The 19,412-nt window shown below is 32.3% G+C and overlaps 3 protein-coding genes across 4 annotated transcripts in view; 2 read left to right on the top strand and 1 right to left on the bottom strand.

Moving 5' to 3' along the window:
- LOC109330188 (probable polyamine oxidase 4) overlaps positions 1-6,273 on the top strand; it is a 25,227-nt gene extending 18,954 nt beyond the window's left edge. The window contains exons 2-11 of the mRNA XM_019564258.1: positions 1,008-1,423; positions 2,556-2,665; positions 2,764-2,852; positions 2,957-3,070; positions 3,348-3,435; positions 3,533-3,618; positions 3,705-3,807; positions 4,156-4,253; positions 5,223-5,652; positions 5,810-6,273. Coding sequence (XP_019419803.1) covers positions 1,384-1,423; positions 2,556-2,665; positions 2,764-2,852; positions 2,957-3,070; positions 3,348-3,435; positions 3,533-3,618; positions 3,705-3,807; positions 4,156-4,253; positions 5,223-5,652; positions 5,810-6,115 — 1,464 coding nt within the window. The 5' untranslated portion in view covers positions 1,008-1,383 and the 3' untranslated portion in view covers positions 6,116-6,273. The remainder of the gene's footprint in view (positions 1-1,007; positions 1,424-2,555; positions 2,666-2,763; positions 2,853-2,956; positions 3,071-3,347; positions 3,436-3,532; positions 3,619-3,704; positions 3,808-4,155; positions 4,254-5,222; positions 5,653-5,809) is intronic.
- On the top strand, positions 7,335-14,249 carry LOC109330310 (ras-related protein RHN1-like). Its single transcript, XM_019564459.1, has 7 exons — positions 7,335-7,623; positions 7,729-7,806; positions 8,527-8,694; positions 9,656-9,704; positions 10,158-10,231; positions 10,527-10,620; positions 13,914-14,249. The coding sequence occupies exons 1-7, from the start codon at positions 7,399-7,401 to the stop codon at positions 14,012-14,014; spliced, it is 789 nt and encodes a 262-aa protein (XP_019420004.1). The 5' UTR covers positions 7,335-7,398; the 3' UTR covers positions 14,015-14,249.
- LOC109329114 lies at positions 15,033-18,349 on the bottom strand. Of its 2 annotated transcripts, none has more exons than XM_019562783.1 (2): positions 18,189-18,349; positions 15,033-16,396 (listed from the first exon to the last, which is right to left on the bottom strand). In XM_019562783.1, the coding sequence occupies exon 2, from the start codon at positions 16,331-16,333 to the stop codon at positions 15,212-15,214; it is 1,122 nt and encodes a 373-aa protein (XP_019418328.1). In that variant the 5' UTR covers positions 16,334-16,396; positions 18,189-18,349; the 3' UTR covers positions 15,033-15,211. The 2 variants fall into 2 exon arrangements, with proteins under 2 accessions (XP_019418328.1, XP_019418329.1); XM_019562784.1 differs by lacking the exon at positions 18,189-18,349 and adding an exon at positions 17,036-17,079.

Raw genomic sequence — 19,412 nt, forward strand, 5'->3', positions numbered from 1 at the left:
TTAGAAAATTAAGGAGAAATGATGAAAATACTAAATTGTCAAATATTATTTACTTTTTTCTTCCTCTCTACGATCTCGTCACTGTTCATGTCATCTTCAACATTACAATAATGATTATTTTGAATAGAAAATTCTATAAACAAATAAAGAAACAACAAAGGGATATAGAAAAACTAACGTGCAATGATGCTTCAAGGGTGAATAAATAATAAGAGACACCAGGTCAAATAGAACTATCATTGATGCCCTTGTCAATAGAGGCATCTCACTCCTCTAGTTATCCAACAATAATAACATATCTACAAAATAAACAAAAAAGATTTTAATACAACATCTTCAAAGAAAAAAATCAATGAATAGATCTACATGCATAAAATCATTTTAAAATAAGAAATTTTGAAATGGAAGAATGATATAAACCAATAAGAGAGAAAGAATGATTGAAGAAAAGAAGATGAATGAAATGAAGGAGTGAAAGAAAGAGACGAGGTTATCTGCTTAGTAATAAAATGGGAGAGAAAAATATGGAAGAGGGAAGAAGAATAAAGAGAAATGTCAAAGATAATAGCAAATGTTATAGTGTGGTGAGGTGCATTGGAGGTGATGAAGTTCTTTGAGTGAGAAAACTTTTATTGTGAGTATGACATGTGACACTTGCTAAGGTATATGTGAGAGAGCTTTTTTTATTATATAGGTAATAGATAAGGTAATATCCCTATCCTATTAAATAAAATTATTTTTACTTTTTTAATCAATGATATGATATTTGTAGCTAATATATACACCATACTCTGTGTGCACAAGGAAAGCGTGGGGCGGTTTGCCAATGCGAGACGCAAGTGATGACGGGAAGAGCCAAATGCAAATGGGATATCCTGTTATCCAACTGTATCCGTCGAAAATGACAGATTCGTCCCTCAATAATAACAATAGTCACAATAAAATGTGCATAAATATCTATTAAAAAATTACCTATATATAATACTAGTATTTGAAGAGTTATATAGAGAGAAACTTTCTCATTCTCAGTTTCGAAAATCTTCATCGATCTAATGCGAGAATCGTCGATATTTTTTCGTCTATCATTCGTGGTTTGATTCATTTTTTTCCAGATTTTTTTATAAAGAAAACCTTATGAACTGGTTTGATTCTTCGAATCTGAGCCGCTTCATTGCGGGAATTCTCATTTTGATTTTCTATCATTCGTTTCAGTTAGTCTCCAATTTTCCTAATCCTATACCCCGTTTAATCATCGATTCAAATTGAACATTCATTTTCCTCTTACCTCGTTCTTATTTTTTCTCTATTATTGAATTTGATTCTATTGAATCCTTTCGTCAATATTCTCAACGCTCTTTGATTCTCCCATTTTTACTGTTTTTGATGGACCCTAAAGACTTGTTCTCCGCAAATTTGCTTGATGGTTAGTGTTTTCTGTTCGTTTTTATTTTTTTTATTGTTTTGTTGATGTTATTCGCTATCCTTTTACTTGTTTAGTGTTTTCACCTTTTTATATTTAATTTTTGGATTTTTATTCTTCTAATTTAATTGTGTTATTCTTTATATCTATGCATAGACACAGTGCTTGTTTTTTTGTTAAATTTCAGGGATCTTTCTTCTTCCAAGATTCTCTCATTATGTTTATTTAGATTTTGATAATATATTGTATCCAACATTAGTTAAGCTAATTCAAATAGATTTTTTTTTGTGTTTATAGGTTTTATTAGCTGCTTATTCACTTATTATTTTATTAATTTTTCGTTGCAAATATTAGATTTATTTATTTTAATTCTTGTGGTTCATGTTCAGGAGCTTGGTAGTTTGCGTTATTATGACTATTGACTATGATGCTGTGTATGTATGCTAATTTCTCAATGATGATGGTGATTGTCATGTTTAGTGCAATCTTGACGATGAAACTTGTCTCTAAAATGGTTTCAGAATAATTAAGGGCTTAATCGTGCTATACAATAGATGGTTAGTGCATATACATAGCCTATATACAATTAGGTGAATCAGGCTCTGTATATGGTTTTGGCTTTTGATATAATTGCCATGGCACAAATGCTTTTGCCTAGTGTGTAGCCCTCATTTCATCACATAAGTAAGTTTTTTGCCATGATTTGGTTCATTTGTTGGGGTAAAAACAGAAGGCTATTTAAGGAGTGTTTTCTTCTCTATTGCATAATGGGATGTAATTGTTTACAGGGTTTGTCTAGAGAGTTTTTTTACTGTTGGGTGTTTTCAGGATCTTTGTCGTTGAACATGATTTATGATTGAGAATTATGGCATTGTTCGATCATGTAGTTGATCCTACCTAGAGGGATTAAGGCTTGGTTATTGTTGTTGTTGTTGTTGTTGTTGTTGTGTTTTCAGGATCTTTCCTGTAGATATTCAATGGAATATGATGGAATTATTGTACTAGTGTTTGCCTTATCTTCCTACTTGTATCACATATATTGAGAAACAATAGAGAGATTTTGCATTATATGGTTTGTTTATTCATCTGTTCATGTATGAGAAATTCCCCCTTCTGAATTGTGTCCAATGACCAGGTGGCATAGCCACATGCATTGAGGGACAACACACCCCTTCAGTTATTGTAATTGGTGCTGGAATATCAGGGATTGCTGCTGCACGGAGTCTCTACGATGCATCTTTTAAGGTTTATCGGACTTCCTCAGTACTACTTCTTTATTTTTTTCTTTCAATTGAAATATTTTTGTTGCTTTCTGCTTTGGCTTACTCTCATGATTTGATTAGGTGACTGTACTGGAGTCACGAGGTAGACGTGGTGGCCGCATTCATACTGACTACTCACTTGGATGCCCAGTTGACATGGGAGCCTCATGGTAGGTTCAATTTGGTTCATTGAATTTGTTTTTTTTGTTGCACACACTATTTTGTAGATGAAAAAATGAAAGATGATCAGTATTGTTTCTTAATTATTTTCCAGGTTACACGGAGTTTGCAATGAGAATCCCTTGGCTCCATTGATACGTCGTCTGGGGCTTACATTGTATCGTACCAGTGGAGACAACTCTGTCTTATATGACCATGATTTGGAAAGGTAATAGTCATTCATGTTTATGCCATTTCATTAAGATTGGTGCATTTGAAGGTTTATGATACAATGTTTAGAATTAAGGGCAGTGTTAAGTGATCGTACATGATTAGATACAAACTTACCATATTAATAACTCTGTGGGCATTAACCTTTCCTTTATGCATGGATTGCTATTGGATCACTTAGCCATACATGTAAATGAAGCGTATTTTCATATTTATATGCTTTACTATCACATGTAAAACCCATGTTTTACAGTAATGGCTTTTTGTGTTTCCAGTTATATGCTTTTTAACATCGATGGTTCTCAAGTTCCACAAGAGACGGTTGTTGAAATTGGAGAAACTTTTAAGAGAATCCTGGAAGAGGTATGATCTTTTCACTTTGCAACATATGACTCTGGCATTTTTTAGTCATGGATGTAATTCACTAATCTGGAATCTTATGGCTTTTTGGAGACAACAGACAGGGAAAGTGAGGGATGAGCACCCTGATGACATGTCAGTCTCCCAAGCGATTTCAATTGTGTTGGATAGGCATCCAGAACTAAGGTTTGTTATTGAGAAAAGAATATTATGTATAATTATTGAAGCTTGACGATCCAATCAATCAATGTAATTGACAATATTTTCTGCAGGCAAAACGGACTTGCCCATGAAGTGCTGCAATGGTATATATGCAGAATGGAAGCTTGGTTTGCTGCTGATGCAGATATGATATCACTGCAAACATGGGATCAGGCAAGTACCGTTATATTAGTTGAGAGTATAAAAATATTGTTAATTTTTTTAATATCTTGTTTCATCTTATCATTATATAATTTGCTTGCTTTGAACTTAAAATGGAGATAATGCATAAAAGAATTGGTAATCAGCTAAGAAAACTGAGGCTATTAGAAAAAAGTCTTTTGTTGATTTTTTTGTATTTCATTGGGTTATTCGCCTGGTTTAAGTCAGTAAAATGAGAACAAGGTTTTTATAAGTTGATTTTGTTATTGTTATACTTGCATTCTATCTTCATGTAGTAGATCAACTTAGCATATTTAATCTTCAAATTAATGCTTACATTGTTGAGGTTCCTACTAATAGGAAAATGTTCTCTCTGGTGGTCATGGACTGATGATGCAAGGATACGGTCCTGTTATAAACGCTCTTGCAAACGATATTGATGTACGCTTGAACCACAGGTATGTCTACAAATCTAATACATGACTGAACTGCATGGTAGTAAATAACAGTACATGCAATAATTAAAGGACACAGAAAAGAATCATTGATGCCATGTTTGGATCCCACAAAAATATTAAGCAATTGAAAATGTAAAAAAAAAAAAAGGCAGCCCAGTGCACGAGGCTCCCACCCAGGGCCGACCCTAACATTTTATAGGCCCTCTGCAGGAAAAAAATGGTGTCCTTATTTATCATAAGAATTTAATTATGTAAAATAATTTACACTAATGTTTCAGTAAAAATGTCTCATAGAAATCGTGAGGTTGTGTGATACATTTTCTTTTGTTGGTCATTTATTATTGTTACTCATTGGAGATTTGAGCTTAACACGTTTTTTAATTTTTAGTTACCTTCTTAATAGACCTTGAATGATCTCATACTTTGTCCACTCAGGGCAGATCCTAATTTTAATTCTACTTCAACTACGATAGTAAAATACATTAATCACTACAATCAACGAAATATTGAACAAATTCATACGTAGACTGTGATAATTAATAAATACAAGAATGAACATGTTTTGCAGAAGTTGGACTTTTTTTTATAAGAATAAAAACTGTGAAAATGAAAATTACTTAATAGGTAAAAAATGAGCCTCATAAACTATGGACCATACAGCACACTTGCCACACATGCATATGGGCCTACCCTGCCAGTATCACTTCGTGGGGTATGGGAAGGTTAGATGTGTGCAGCCTTACCCTTACCAGCGAAGAGGTTGTTTCTATGATTTGAACCCATAACCTGAGACTACTAATTGCATCCATAATTTGACACTACTAATTGCATGTGGCACCAATTCATACAAATGTGATTCTTTCATTGTTGTTCCCAGGTTAAGTACTTCTCTGTTTTTTATTTATCCCCTCCCCCTTATGGCTATTAAGGTGTAAGATATTTATCCTTTTGTGAAACCTCGCCATGTAGGGTGACCAAGATATCCAATGGTTACAACAAGGTTATGGTTACAGTTGAGGGTGGCAGGATCTTTATTGCTGATTCTGCTATTATAACAGTTCCTCTTGGAATCTTAAAAGCTAATTTGATTGAATTTGAACCAAAACTTCCCGATTGGAAGGTTTCTGCAATTGCAGATCTTGGTGTGGGAAATGAAAATAAGATTGCCCTAAGATTTGATAATGTATTTTGGCCTAATGTAGAACTCCTCGGTGTTGTTGCTCCATCCTCTTACGCCTGTGGCTATTTTCTCAATCTCCATAAGGCGACCGGCAATCCAGTTCTTGTCTATATGGCTGCTGGCAGGTTTGCTTATGATCTTGAGAAGCTATCTGATGAGTCAGCTGCAAATTTTGTTATGCAACAGCTCAAGAAGATGTTTCCTGATGCATCCGAGCCGGTAAGTTTACCTCTCATGTTGTCCTCTTTGCTCATACTACATATAGCTCTTGTTCTGTATTATCTCTTTCTTGCATGTCCACGGAACTACAAAGTTTGTTCTCTAGTTTCTACAACCTTGGGAGCCTAAAATCATGGTTTTTGTTGGATCATTACAGGTTCAGTATCTTGTGTCACATTGGGGAACAGATCCAGACTCTCTTGGTTGTTACTCATATGATTTAGTTGGAAAGCCAACTGACGTGTACGACAAGCTTCGCGCACCTTTAGGTAATCTGTTCTTTGGTGGTGAAGCTGTAAGCATTGACAACCAGGGGTCTGTGCATGGAGCTTACTCTGCTGGGGTCATGGCTGCTGAAAATTGTCAGAGATATATTTTGGAGAATCAAGGTCACGTGGACATAGTTTCTGTTAGGCATGAAGTACTTGCAAGTACTATACCTCTTCAGATTTCAAGGATGTGACTTTTCCTCACTTTGCTTATTTTTTTAGAATGCAATCAATTGTTATAATGGCAGAATATTTTAGCCATATGGTAATAAGTATCTGTTCTGGAGTGATAGTGGTTGTCTTACCAGTAAAAACAGCAAATGGATGTGTAATAATTGCATAGCTGTTTTGGGGTGAGTGTGATTATCTTACTAGAACACCTGTTTATCTACACCAAATAAAATCTAATAACATATTAAAATTTAATTCTAATTAAAATTTAGTCTTATCAAAAGAGATAAATGCATGTGTTTTTAGAAAATCTGTTACGAATGTTTTTACGTGTATAAATGATTTTATAGTTCACACTTTTTTGAGGTATAGAAGTCATTTCTGACCTCTTATTATATCAAGCGCATCTCCTTATGTTTATGGATGATAAACTAATTATTTTTATGGTATATGATTATCTCTTTTAACGAGTGTTGCTTCCTAGAAGGCAACAAATGTTTAAAATTTCTCTCATGATCATTTTCAAAACATTTAAACAAAATATACAGATGGGAATTTAAACAAAATTTCTCTTATGATCATTTTCATCAACATTTAAAATTTAAAACACAATTAGTAATGTTATTAATATTGTATTAGTTGTTAGAGTTGTATATATATGTTTGATATCTGATTCACTAATTAAATCACGTACTACTAAAATTATATATATATATAATATTATATTAACATTAATGCGGAAAACTAATAAGAGCGTAATACATATTTTTATTTAGATAATTTGTTAAAATAAAATATGTGATCTATGATAGACTATGTTTTAGAAGTATAAACAAAAATATGAGTTGTGTTTTTTACCCATCTTAAGTCCATAACATTGTGGTAAATCTAAAAAGTTTTTATTAACTTTTTGGACGAATTAATTATTTTTTAATGTAAATTCATTTTTTAACCAAAATTAGAATATGATTATTCTCTCACCGGTACGGTTGTTTCACAATGAGTACTACTTTATGTGTTATTGGTTTATAATTGATTAAAAAAATGTATTTAAATTAAAATTTAATTATTAAGTATTTTTTTATCACAACTAACACAAATACTGTCATCCTATCATGCCTTTTTCCAATGAAAGATGTGCTTCATGATAGGTGGATTGAAATTTTACATAGGATTTGCAAAAGTCAAATTTGCATAGTAAAAGTCAAACAAGTCACTAAAAAGTAAAAACAGCACAGTTTCTGAATACACAACCAAAAACCATTTCAAAAACATATAAAACGACGCCGTTTGCAATTTGCACTACATGCCGAGCCAAAAGAAGAAAGAAACACACCACCGTACGCGAAAAGCAATCGAATCCAATCCAGAGACAGAGATTTTCGTTTTGTTCTTCTCTAACTCTGTCTCTTTTCATTCCATCATTTCAATCTTCAACCTATCTGCAAAGTTTTGGATTTTCATTTCTTCCGATCGATCCAATTCTCTTTCCATGGCTACGATCGGAAACAATAATCTCAATGCCAAATTGGTACCCAATTGTTTCTTCCTCACTCTATTCTTTTCGAATCCGGTGAAACCGTGAATTCAGTGAATTGAAGTTTTTCCTTTTTCTTATTTTCAATATATTTATTAGGTTCTGCTCGGTGATATGGGTGCCGGAAAATCCAGCCTCGTTTTGCGTTTTGTTAAAGGCCAATTTCTCGAATTTCAGGTATTTTTGTTACGTTTCTTCCTTTCGTTACTATAATAACGAAAATATTAATGATAATGAGAATGTGCTGTGTTAATTGTGATCTCTCTAGTTTAGTTAATTTATGCCGATTTGGAATGGCGTTGACCAATTTGAAATGATGTTTTGCTGTTTCATGTGATTTTTTTAAGAATTTGAATAATTCTAGTTCATTACTTAAAAGTACTGTACTAGAATAGCTAAGTATTACTTCTCCCTAGAAGTGGCTCAAGTGAGAGGGTTCCCCAAATAATATTGGTTCTTTAATTGTATGTTCAACCGATGGGAGAGTTTAATGCATTACACAGTTCTCACGCCAAGGACTGAACACATGAAGTGTGAAGTTTACATGACTGGATTAACATCAGGATAAACTTGGATACCCTTTTAGAATAGTTGAGTCTGAATCCACAGCAAAACCTAGCTCAAAAGGGGGTGGGTTGCCTAAACTATTATCAATGGTTCTTTACTCATATACTTAACCGTTGTGGGATATTAATGCTTAACAAGTATAGGCTCATTTGATTATGAAGGGTAGTGACTAGTGAGAGTTGTTACAATTTTGGAGCTTAAAATGATACCCAAGTTGTTGATTGTTTTGTTTTGGTTTATGAGAGCTGCTACTTTTTGAGCCAAAGTATTAAACATATTGACATTTGGGGATTATGTTGCTGAGTTAATGTGGTATTTTTGTTGTGGCAGGAATCAACAATAGGAGCTGCGTTCTTTTCGCAGACATTGGCAGTAAATGATGCAACAGTGAAATTTGAGATTTGGGATACTGCAGGACAAGAGAGATACCATAGCTTGGCTCCCATGTATTACAGAGGCGCTGCTGCTGCTATCATTGTTTATGACATTACTAGCTCAGTATGATATCTTTACCTTTGTATATTTCTGTGAATCCCTATTTAAATTGGTAGTATTTACTATTTAGTCAACATTGATTTGCTGTTGTGTTTTTTCTCGTGTGTGTACCTGTAATCTAAAATGATGGGAGGAAAGATAAAGGTCATAGGAAAAAAACAAGCTTCGTTGAAGTTGAACTCTTTTGTTTTGTGTGGATGAGCAAGTGCTCATTTTCTGTATTTCTTAGATCCAAAAAATCTATTTATGGACTGAATTTAAACGTTAAATGTTTTGTATATTGTTGTATTGCTTAAAAATAACATTCTTAGAAAACATTCTCACGAAGTGGAATGTATGCTTGTGTGGGGTATACCATAAAATGGAAAAGACAGAAGAAACTCTGACCCAAAGTTGATAAGCCTGTAGAGCTCAAAAAGTTCCAATTTTGACCAAAATAAAGCATTATTCATGACAACATTGCTTATCATGGAATAATGTCCAATTTTAAGACATCATTGTTCTCAAATTATCACGGTATACTTGACTGTTCCTTTTTAACCAACAACTCTGCACAAGACATTCCAGGACAATCCTTATTCTAATCAATGTGATAAAATTGTTTAAACGAATGAATTTTGAATTTAAATAATTCATCGAGTGTTTGTGCAGTTTGACAAATTATATACACATATATATATATTCACATTTCGATACACACATATACACACACAATATATATATACACTTAGTTTGTATAGTGAACATTGAACATTATTGTTGCTAAATATTGAAAAATGAGTATAATGCTTTAACATCATATTTTGAATTTCTATAAAGAAAACATCACACTTTCGTAAAAGAGGAGTAGATCATATCTGGTAGGCTGTTTCTCTATTTTTATTTGTATATTCTATGCTTTTAACATTTTAATTGTCGATGTGGAATAAGGTTTGACATAATCGTGTCTGTCTTTTATTCACAGGATTCATTTACACGAGCCAAGAAGTGGGTCCAAGAGCTTCAGAAGCAAGGTGTTAGCGTTATGTAGTTTCTTATGCTACTTTTCTCAACAACAAAAAAAAAATTATAGATTGCAAAAGGAGAGCAACTTCTGCACACAACCTTTTTGTGTATAGATTGACCCTCTTCTCTTGCTGTTTTAATATGACCAGTCTAGTTTGGAAAAACACTGATTTGTTCAACTTTGCATAGGATATTTAATGTTATTTTTTGCAATAAATATTTTGTTGCATTTTTCATGCATGTTACTAGAAGGACTTAGCTACCAATTATATACATTCTAGATTGACAAAATAATGAGGTATCATTTGTGTTGAAAGATAACACTTCACACTTGACGGTTTGCTCTAAATTATTATACTAAACATTGTCTACTTTTGGTTTACTTTTCTCTAGTAAATTAGAAATAAAGGGCATGTGGTAGCTGTAGTCTCAAACAATTCACTTATTTGGTGTTGTTACAGGGAATCCTAACTTGGTCATGGCTCTTGCTGGTAACAAAGCTGACTTGGAAGATAAAAGGAACGTGACAGCTGAAGTAAGTATTACTGTTTTCCAGTATTCATTTTCTATGCGAGATTAATTCCTCTTTATAATCTAACGAATACATGACATGTTTTTTCATGTTAATGCCTTTTGCAAAGTGCAAATTGGACTAGTGACTCCTCTGTTTTATCATGTTCGATAGTTGTACAATCTTGTTAATTTCGCACTGTTAAAAGACTTCATTTTTGACATACGGCATGTTTGGATTCTTATTTCTACACTTTATATACCATAGTGACATTTCTTGGACCTTGTGGTTTATCGGTTTTGACTCATTGGCATTGCAGGAAGCACGTGTATATGCTGAGGATAATGGTCTGTTTTTCATCGAGACCTCTGCCAAAACTGCGGCCAATGTTAATGATATATTTTATGAAATAGGTTTGCATTCATTCATATTATGTTCCTTTTGGCTGCTTGATGTGGATTTTATCTTTAAAAAATGCAACTTTGACACACACGCACTATGTGGGCCTATAGTTTCACACCAAATTACATGGTAGCAAGTAGCAACTCCAACCTTTTTGGCAAGCCCCACTACAGGATATATTTCAGAAGAAAAAATAGGAATAAAGGGAATGCTTCAACAAGGGAATGGGATTGAGTGATATGGGAGGGATAAATCATAGTGCAATACCATTGTTTGGGAGCTTTTTTATAGCAAAGATCATAATATACCCTCCCACCCCAAATTGGGGTGGATCTAATGGAATGGAAAAAATCCAAACAATGGGAATGTGACTCACATTCCATCACCCTCTAAACTCTCTAACAGAGATATATATATTCCCTTTTTACATGCCATGAAATTTTATCAGCTTATTGATTTTGTATTTCATAAAGAACTTCTTTGCCTGTAATTGGTTATAGTCAATGATTCACATGACATACCCTGTTCTTGAAACTTATTTTCATTCTCTATGCCGCTGCTGCTGCTATCATTGTTTATGACATTACTAGCTCAGTATGATATCTTTACCTTTGTATATTTCTGTGAATCCCTATTTAAATTGGTAGTATTTACTATTTAGTCAACATTGATTTGCTGTTGTGTTTTTTCTCGTGTGTGTACCTGTAATCTAAAATGATGGGAGGAAAGATAAAGGTCATAGGAAAAAAACAAGCTTCGTTGAAGTTGAACTCTTTTGTTTTGTGTGGATGAGCAAGTGCTCATTTTCTGTATTTCTTAGATCCAAAAAATCTATTTATGGACTGAATTTAAACGTTAAATGTTTTGTATATTGTTGTATTGCTTAAAAATAACATTCTTAGAAAACATTCTCACGAAGTGGAATGTATGCTTGTGTGGGGTATACCATAAAATGGAAAAGACAGAAGAAACTCTGACCCAAAGTTGATAAGCCTGTAGAGCTCAAAAAGTTCCAATTTTGACCAAAATAAAGCATTATTCATGACAACATTGCTTATCATGGAATAATGTCCAATTTTAAGACATCATTGTTCTCAAATTATCACGGTATACTTGACTGTTCCTTTTTAACCAACAACTCTGCACAAGACATTCCAGGACAATCCTTATTCTAATCAATGTGATAAAATTGTTTAAACGAATGAATTTTGAATTTAAATAATTCATCGAGTGTTTGTGCAGTTTGACAAATTATATACACATATATATATATTCACATTTCGATACACACATATACACACACAATATATATATACACTTAGTTTGTATAGTGAACATTGAACATTATTGTTGCTAAATATTGAAAAATGAGTATAATGCTTTAACATCATATTTTGAATTTCTATAAAGAAAACATCACACTTTCGTAAAAGAGGAGTAGATCATATCTGGTAGGCTGTTTCTCTATTTTTATTTGTATATTCTATGCTTTTAACATTTTAATTGTCGATGTGGAATAAGGTTTGACATAATCGTGTCTGTCTTTTATTCACAGGATTCATTTACACGAGCCAAGAAGTGGGTCCAAGAGCTTCAGAAGCAAGGTGTTAGCGTTATGTAGTTTCTTATGCTACTTTTCTCAACAACAAAAAAAAAATTATAGATTGCAAAAGGAGAGCAACTTCTGCACACAACCTTTTTGTGTATAGATTGACCCTCTTCTCTTGCTGTTTTAATATGACCAGTCTAGTTTGGAAAAACACTGATTTGTTCAACTTTGCATAGGATATTTAATGTTATTTTTTGCAATAAATATTTTGTTGCATTTTTCATGCATGTTACTAGAAGGACTTAGCTACCAATTATATACATTCTAGATTGACAAAATAATGAGGTATCATTTGTGTTGAAAGATAACACTTCACACTTGACGGTTTGCTCTAAATTATTATACTAAACATTGTCTACTTTTGGTTTACTTTTCTCTAGTAAATTAGAAATAAAGGGCATGTGGTAGCTGTAGTCTCAAACAATTCACTTATTTGGTGTTGTTACAGGGAATCCTAACTTGGTCATGGCTCTTGCTGGTAACAAAGCTGACTTGGAAGATAAAAGGAACGTGACAGCTGAAGTAAGTATTACTGTTTTCCAGTATTCATTTTCTATGCGAGATTAATTCCTCTTTATAATCTAACGAATACATGACATGTTTTTTCATGTTAATGCCTTTTGCAAAGTGCAAATTGGACTAGTGACTCCTCTGTTTTATCATGTTCGATAGTTGTACAATCTTGTTAATTTCGCACTGTTAAAAGACTTCATTTTTGACATACGGCATGTTTGGATTCTTATTTCTACACTTTATATACCATAGTGACATTTCTTGGACCTTGTGGTTTATCGGTTTTGACTCATTGGCATTGCAGGAAGCACGTGTATATGCTGAGGATAATGGTCTGTTTTTCATCGAGACCTCTGCCAAAACTGCGGCCAATGTTAATGATATATTTTATGAAATAGGTTTGCATTCATTCATATTATGTTCCTTTTGGCTGCTTGATGTGGATTTTATCTTTAAAAAATGCAACTTTGACACACACGCACTATGTGGGCCTATAGTTTCACACCAAATTACATGGTAGCAAGTAGCAACTCCAACCTTTTTGGCAAGCCCCACTACAGGATATATTTCAGAAGAAAAAATAGGAATAAAGGGAATGCTTCAACAAGGGAATGGGATTGAGTGATATGGGAGGGATAAATCATAGTGCAATACCATTGTTTGGGAGCTTTTTTATAGCAAAGATCATAATATACCCTCCCACCCCAAATTGGGGTGGATCTAATGGAATGGAAAAAATCCAAACAATGGGAATGTGACTCACATTCCATCACCCTCTAAACTCTCTAACAGAGATATATATATTCCCTTTTTACATGCCATGAAATTTTATCAGCTTATTGATTTTGTATTTCATAAAGAACTTCTTTGCCTGTAATTGGTTATAGTCAATGATTCACATGACATACCCTGTTCTTGAAACTTATTTTCATTCTCTATGCACATCTTATCGTCGCATAATGTTACCATCTCCTTAATCTGAAGTACGTTTTATTGCAGCATTTTTGAACTATTTCTTCTGTATATCCTGTTGAAGCTTATGTTCTGGAATCATGCAAATCATTCTGCACAAACTGGCTATGATTTATATTACTTCACATTTTGCATGTGATTTTTAACTCTTTCCATAAACTGCTAGACTTTGTTTACCTTGTTTGATAAAACAATTGCTTATGTAAACAGCCAAGCGATTACCAAGAACTCAGCCAGCTCAAAACCCAGCAGGGATGGTTCTTGTTGATAGACCTGCTGAAGGATCTAGAACTGCTTCATGTTGTTCATAAGAATTTGGGTTTTGTATTTTCCCCCTTCTTTAATTAAACCCGTTTTCTGTGGTTTGTACTTACTAGTACTACACACTTTGATGTCACTTATCTCCCACAAATATATGCTGCTTAGTTAGTGAATGCAATTTACAAAACAGAACATGATGATGCAGAATATATGCCATGGGTGTATACTTTTGAGTCCCTTGATTTGTTTGAGTATATTGGGTTAAGGGCATGAAAGACTGCATTAGTTGTTTCAAAACCTAAGTTACATGTATATTACTACTCTGTTTATTATTAAAAAAACACCACTTAAAAAAATGTAATCATTCTTTTCATTAACATGATATGTATTGTGTTTTTGCCAATATATTTATTTGAGTTATTATCTACTTTTTCCACCACTATTTATGTGAGTCAAGAAGTATTAAAGTGAACAAAGAATCATGATACTAATAAGGAATATGTATAAATAATTTAGAGAGTTAATACTCAATGTGCTCACCCTCATATTCAATGCCATCACGAGGATGTTCAACAAATATTAGAATATGGATTTTTATAATTTATGAGTAATAATTATTGTACATTTTTACATTATTTATCAATGTTCGATGTAATCATTTTATTGTGAAATTGGTTTGGTCTATACTAACTTCCCAATGGGATCGACTTTTCAAAGTAAGTTTTTTAGTTATCTTAGAAATTTGATTTGGCTCAACTCGACTTTCTAAATAATTAAAAGTACTTCTTATGTCGAGCTGTGTCTAAAAATATTATTTGTTACTATATTTAAAAAAATTCCTCATTGGAATATAGCAAAAAGAAAAGTAAGTCAACTTATGCAGCACTTTTGAAAAACATTTCTCAACCATTTTAAATTCTGAACAATTTTAAAGGTGAGAAGTTGGTTCAATGAACAACATCCAATTAATCATAAAAAGAAGTGGATTTTGAGAATGAATCCCAAAACTGCAACACTATATATTTGGCAGCATAGCATATTTTTTGCTAAAAAAAGTGCTTAATGACAAAATAAAACTAATACAAAAAAAACATACAATCAAGTCTAGTAAAATTTCATATTTTAACATAATCATATACTTGCTTTCACATAATTACAACCAAACAAAAGTGAAAATTGATACTAGCAAATATGAATTCATTGACATCATAATCATAATCACTATCCTCAATATACAATAACTTGATTTAAAGGGATAACTTTTCCATTTCTGCTATGGGTAGATTTAGCTCAGTTTCTCCATTACTCACCAAGTTCCTTCCTCTATGCCCAGAACTAGTTGAAGGAAGGAATAAGCAGCAATTGAAATTTATGCCAGGATATGAATAAGTGCAGATTGATCTCAAAATTCCAGTATCAAAGTTGTAAGAAACAACAGTTCCTGGAAGCTGCAAATATATGGTTTGTGCTTGTTCATTATAAGCAATTGGAGCAAATTTGTAAGGCTCCAAATCACAATTGTTGCTATATGAGTTTTGATAGTTAGAGATTAAAACTTCATGCATGACACTATGGACTAATCTCCATCTAAGCTTTTTGGAATCATAGGAAGCATATAATCCAAAATGATCATACTCATGTTTCTTGAGAAAATCCCATATGTGAAAGCCATCAAAATCAGTGTAACAATAGTAAACTCGGCCTCCCGATTCGCAGAAGCAGCGTCGATAAGTCATTGTTGATTGCCAAGACCAGTCCTCAAAAGAATTTGGCAGTTCATACAGTTCACAATGGCTGCCTTGGACTTGATAAACTAGCAAGTATCCACCTATTTCCCAATGGATTGCACCATTCGAGTGAAGCGGAGGCGTGCCGAGTTCTTGGAACTCGAATTCTGGCAAAGAAGGTAAAGTTAAATTGTTGGGGTGATGCATTCTCCATTTGCTAGTATCAGAATTGAAAATATGCAATTCTAGTCCATTGGATTTTATAGGATTTGCTTCAATAAGCACAATCTCATATTGGCTTCCATCAAAGGCTAATCCAACTCTAATAACAAAGCCATTGATGCAAGGTTGAGGAATGACTATAGAGTGCTTTGTGAAGGGATTGAACACAAAGTAGCAGGGTTGGTTTTCATTATAACCATGCAAGAGAATTAGGCCATTGCTTGAAGCAAGGGTCTGCACAAAGTTTTCAGTGAAAAAGCTTAGGGAATTGTCAAGAGATGCTGCACTTCCATTCTGAACATCTAAAGCAATAAACTGAGATGACCCATTTTCAAATTGATAGTGGCAAACAAGACCAAAAACACTGCTTTCAAGAGAGGTTGTTGAAGTAGCTTGTAAATTCTTCTGCTCCATGTTCATTTATGAAAATTGGTGCTTCTCAAATCTCAAGATAATAAACAATTTCCACCACTTTCTCAAGTCCTGTGATCAAACATAAAAAGCTGGTTAATGGAATTTTATTGAGAAATGAAGGCTTCTAGGAAAGTTGGAACCATTCTTGCCCCACTTTTCAGATTGAATTGACTAAATAAATATATTAAAAGTCTTCAAAGAAACTTCTTGCTACTTTTCTTGTGAAAGGAACATACAAGTAGAGACAGGAAAAAAAATATGAGCCCTGTATTTATTAAAAACTTTTTTTATAGACTAATTTTTCTATAGTGATTGGGGAAATTAAGGCTATTGGTCCTCACATTTTAGTTTTACTAATAGACTTGATTTTCTTGAAAACTATGTAAAACTTAACCCACAATTTTGAAGAAAATATGGTTTTATAAATTTCAAATTTGAACTTCAAATAAAACTATAAAATATATTAAAATTATTATATGAAGCTATGAATTTATTATTGTCAGCCTAGGCATCTGTCAAGGACTGACCCTTGATACAAGTTTGGAAACTTGCATAGAAAAATACATTAAAGTTTCTCTAAAATCAAGAACCAGCCAAGAAAAGCCAAATTGAATGAAGTTTTCCATCTGAAAATGTTTCCAAAATACAAAACTTATCTGACAAGAAAAAGAAGGCAAGAATGGAAAATACTAGGGAAAAAGAAGGCACTTTGTTTTAACCCAAACTCGTTTGACTGATAATATGATATTCACCTGTTTTTATATTTATATAGTCACACTCTCCACCACTATTATTATAATTATTGGAGAATGTAATATTTATATATTGTCAATATAAATATATATATATTCAATACATCATCTAGTGGTGAATAATTCTTAAATACAAATGGTTGATGATACGCGGATAATGTATCATAAACCATTATTAAAACAAGAAGCTGGTTATTGTTTTGAGGTTTTCCCTTCAAGTAATTTGTTTTTTCTATGGTTGACTTGACTTTGTAGTTTATACCGTCACAATCTAATTAGATAATACTTGTTAGAGTGAAGAGCATAACTGGTGGAGTAATAAGGAAGTTAAAATTTAAATTTTGCTTACTATAAATATTAACATGCTATTATTTATCTATAAAAAAATAGTTGATAGTTGCATTTTATTAAAATTAATCCTCTATTTCATCCTTTTTGGTGTGGAAGAATGTTTTGATGTCAATTCCATTGTGACAAAATTGATGGTACCTAAACAACAACGATTTTCCTCAACAGTCATTAGCTCAGAAACATAAAATCATAAAGCGTGGAAATGTATTGCATATGTTGAAAATATATTTCCTTTAGATATTCTTATTCTGATACATATTTAATACTTCATCAATATATATATCTATGTAACATAAAAATTAGTTTTAAAGATAAATAAATTATAATTCTGATAATTTCTAAAGACTCTTCAAATGTTTTCTCATACATCTCCAAACACCCAAACTACTATAATAGTGCATTTTAAGATCTTATGACAATTTCATTGTTGTATTTACTGATAATAGTATGTTATTTATTTGGAATGTCAGAATAACAAATATATATATTATATTATGTTTTATTAATTTTAAGTACATATTATATTATATTATATTATATATATATATATATATATATATATATCTTAACTTTATCTAATCATGTATTTTTTTAAATATGTATATTGTATTTAATACTCATATCTATATCGATGTATCATGTAGTGTAACAATACTAGATGTTTCATGAAGTTCAATTCTAGGGACGGTAAAGTGGAAAAACTGAAAATCTAGTCCAAGTAAGAAAAGATGAAGAAAAAAGTTGTTAAGGAAACATACCTTAATGTGTGAGGTTGGTGATTGAGATGAGATGATGAAGAGGGAACAAAGAAAGGTGTTGAAGGAAGAAGAGATAAGGAGAATGAAAAATAGAGATGAAGTCTTCCAAGTTTTGAGAGGGAAATTAGTTTAGGTTCAATTATGTTATGTTGCTTGTTGAGTTCATGAAAAGTATGTGCTAAAAGTTATATATATATAGATTTGAAAAAGTAAGTTTTTTTTTAAGCTTATTCCACATTTTACTTATTAAGTTTAGGAAAATTCAATTATTTTAATTAGTCAGTAAACTTAAACCATTATATTTTTCTATAATTGATAGTTATGATGATGAATAAGTTTAAAAAGTTAATTTGGGAATAACTGGATCATCACTCTATATATAGAGAATAATGTATCTCCTCATATCAGGAGACCTCTAGCCAGTAAAAATGTAACATGTGTGCTATTTTGTTTATTTTTAAAAATATTTTTATAGAAAATGATGAAACATGACACATGTCATGATTTCACTGGCAGGATGGGATAACTCATCTCCTTATACCAGAAGATACTTCATTCCCATATATATGTGTAGAATATGTGTAATGTCGGTCTAATAATTTATACACATTCATCAATCATTCATTTGTATTACTTTTTTAAGAAGTTAATAATAATTAAAGATTAAGGTACTAATCCATTTGGGTGCATGGTTGTTCCTCCCAAGTGTTACCAATAATTTAATTGTTGACATTTTGATCATCCCAAAATCTAGTGAAACATTACCAATAGATCACTACCTTGTTGATATTTTTTTATTTTTTAAAAACTTGTGACTTCTCCCACGTGTATGTATTTTTTATACAAAAAATAGAAATCTTATTTCCTATACGCTATTTTCTCATTATTTTTTTAATGAAATCATACGGGAATCATTTCTGGAAAGAAAATTTCATAATGGTTGAAAAGTGAACGCTTAAAAAATTGTGGAGTGGAACTTATTATTTTCACTTTAGTTTTTGTTAAGCTTTTCTTTGAATTGTTTAGTTGCTAAGTAAGAAGAAAGCACACAAGAACCAACAGGTTTCGACTAACCAAATAGAAAAGGTAAATTAAAGTGATTCTGAAGTAGTGCCCAATGAGTCAGAAATATCAAACTGAATAATAAATCATACAAACCTGTTTCCGTAAATAGCAAAAGCTTTTCAATAATTGGGAATATTAGTGCAGAAGACAAAACTACAA

This window comes from Lupinus angustifolius, chromosome LG16, assembly GCF_001865875.1.
Source record: "Lupinus angustifolius cultivar Tanjil chromosome LG16, LupAngTanjil_v1.0, whole genome shotgun sequence".
NCBI lineage: Eukaryota > Viridiplantae > Streptophyta > Magnoliopsida > Fabales > Fabaceae > Lupinus > Lupinus angustifolius.

Coding starts and splice junctions, on each gene's coding strand:
- LOC109330310 (XM_019564459.1), top strand. CDS start 7,399: ATGCCGAGCCAAAAGAAGAAAGAAACACACCACCGTACGCGAAAAGCA. Junction 7,624..7,728: donor ATAATCTCAATGCCAAATTG/GTACCCAATTGT, acceptor TATATTTATTAG/GTTCTGCTCGGTGATATGGG. Junction 10,621..13,913: donor TGATATATTTTATGAAATAG/GTTTGCATTCAT, acceptor TTATGTAAACAG/CCAAGCGATTACCAAGAACT.
- LOC109329114 (XM_019562783.1), bottom strand. CDS start 16,333: ATGAACATGGAGCAGAAGAATTTACAAGCTACTTCAACAACCTCTCTT.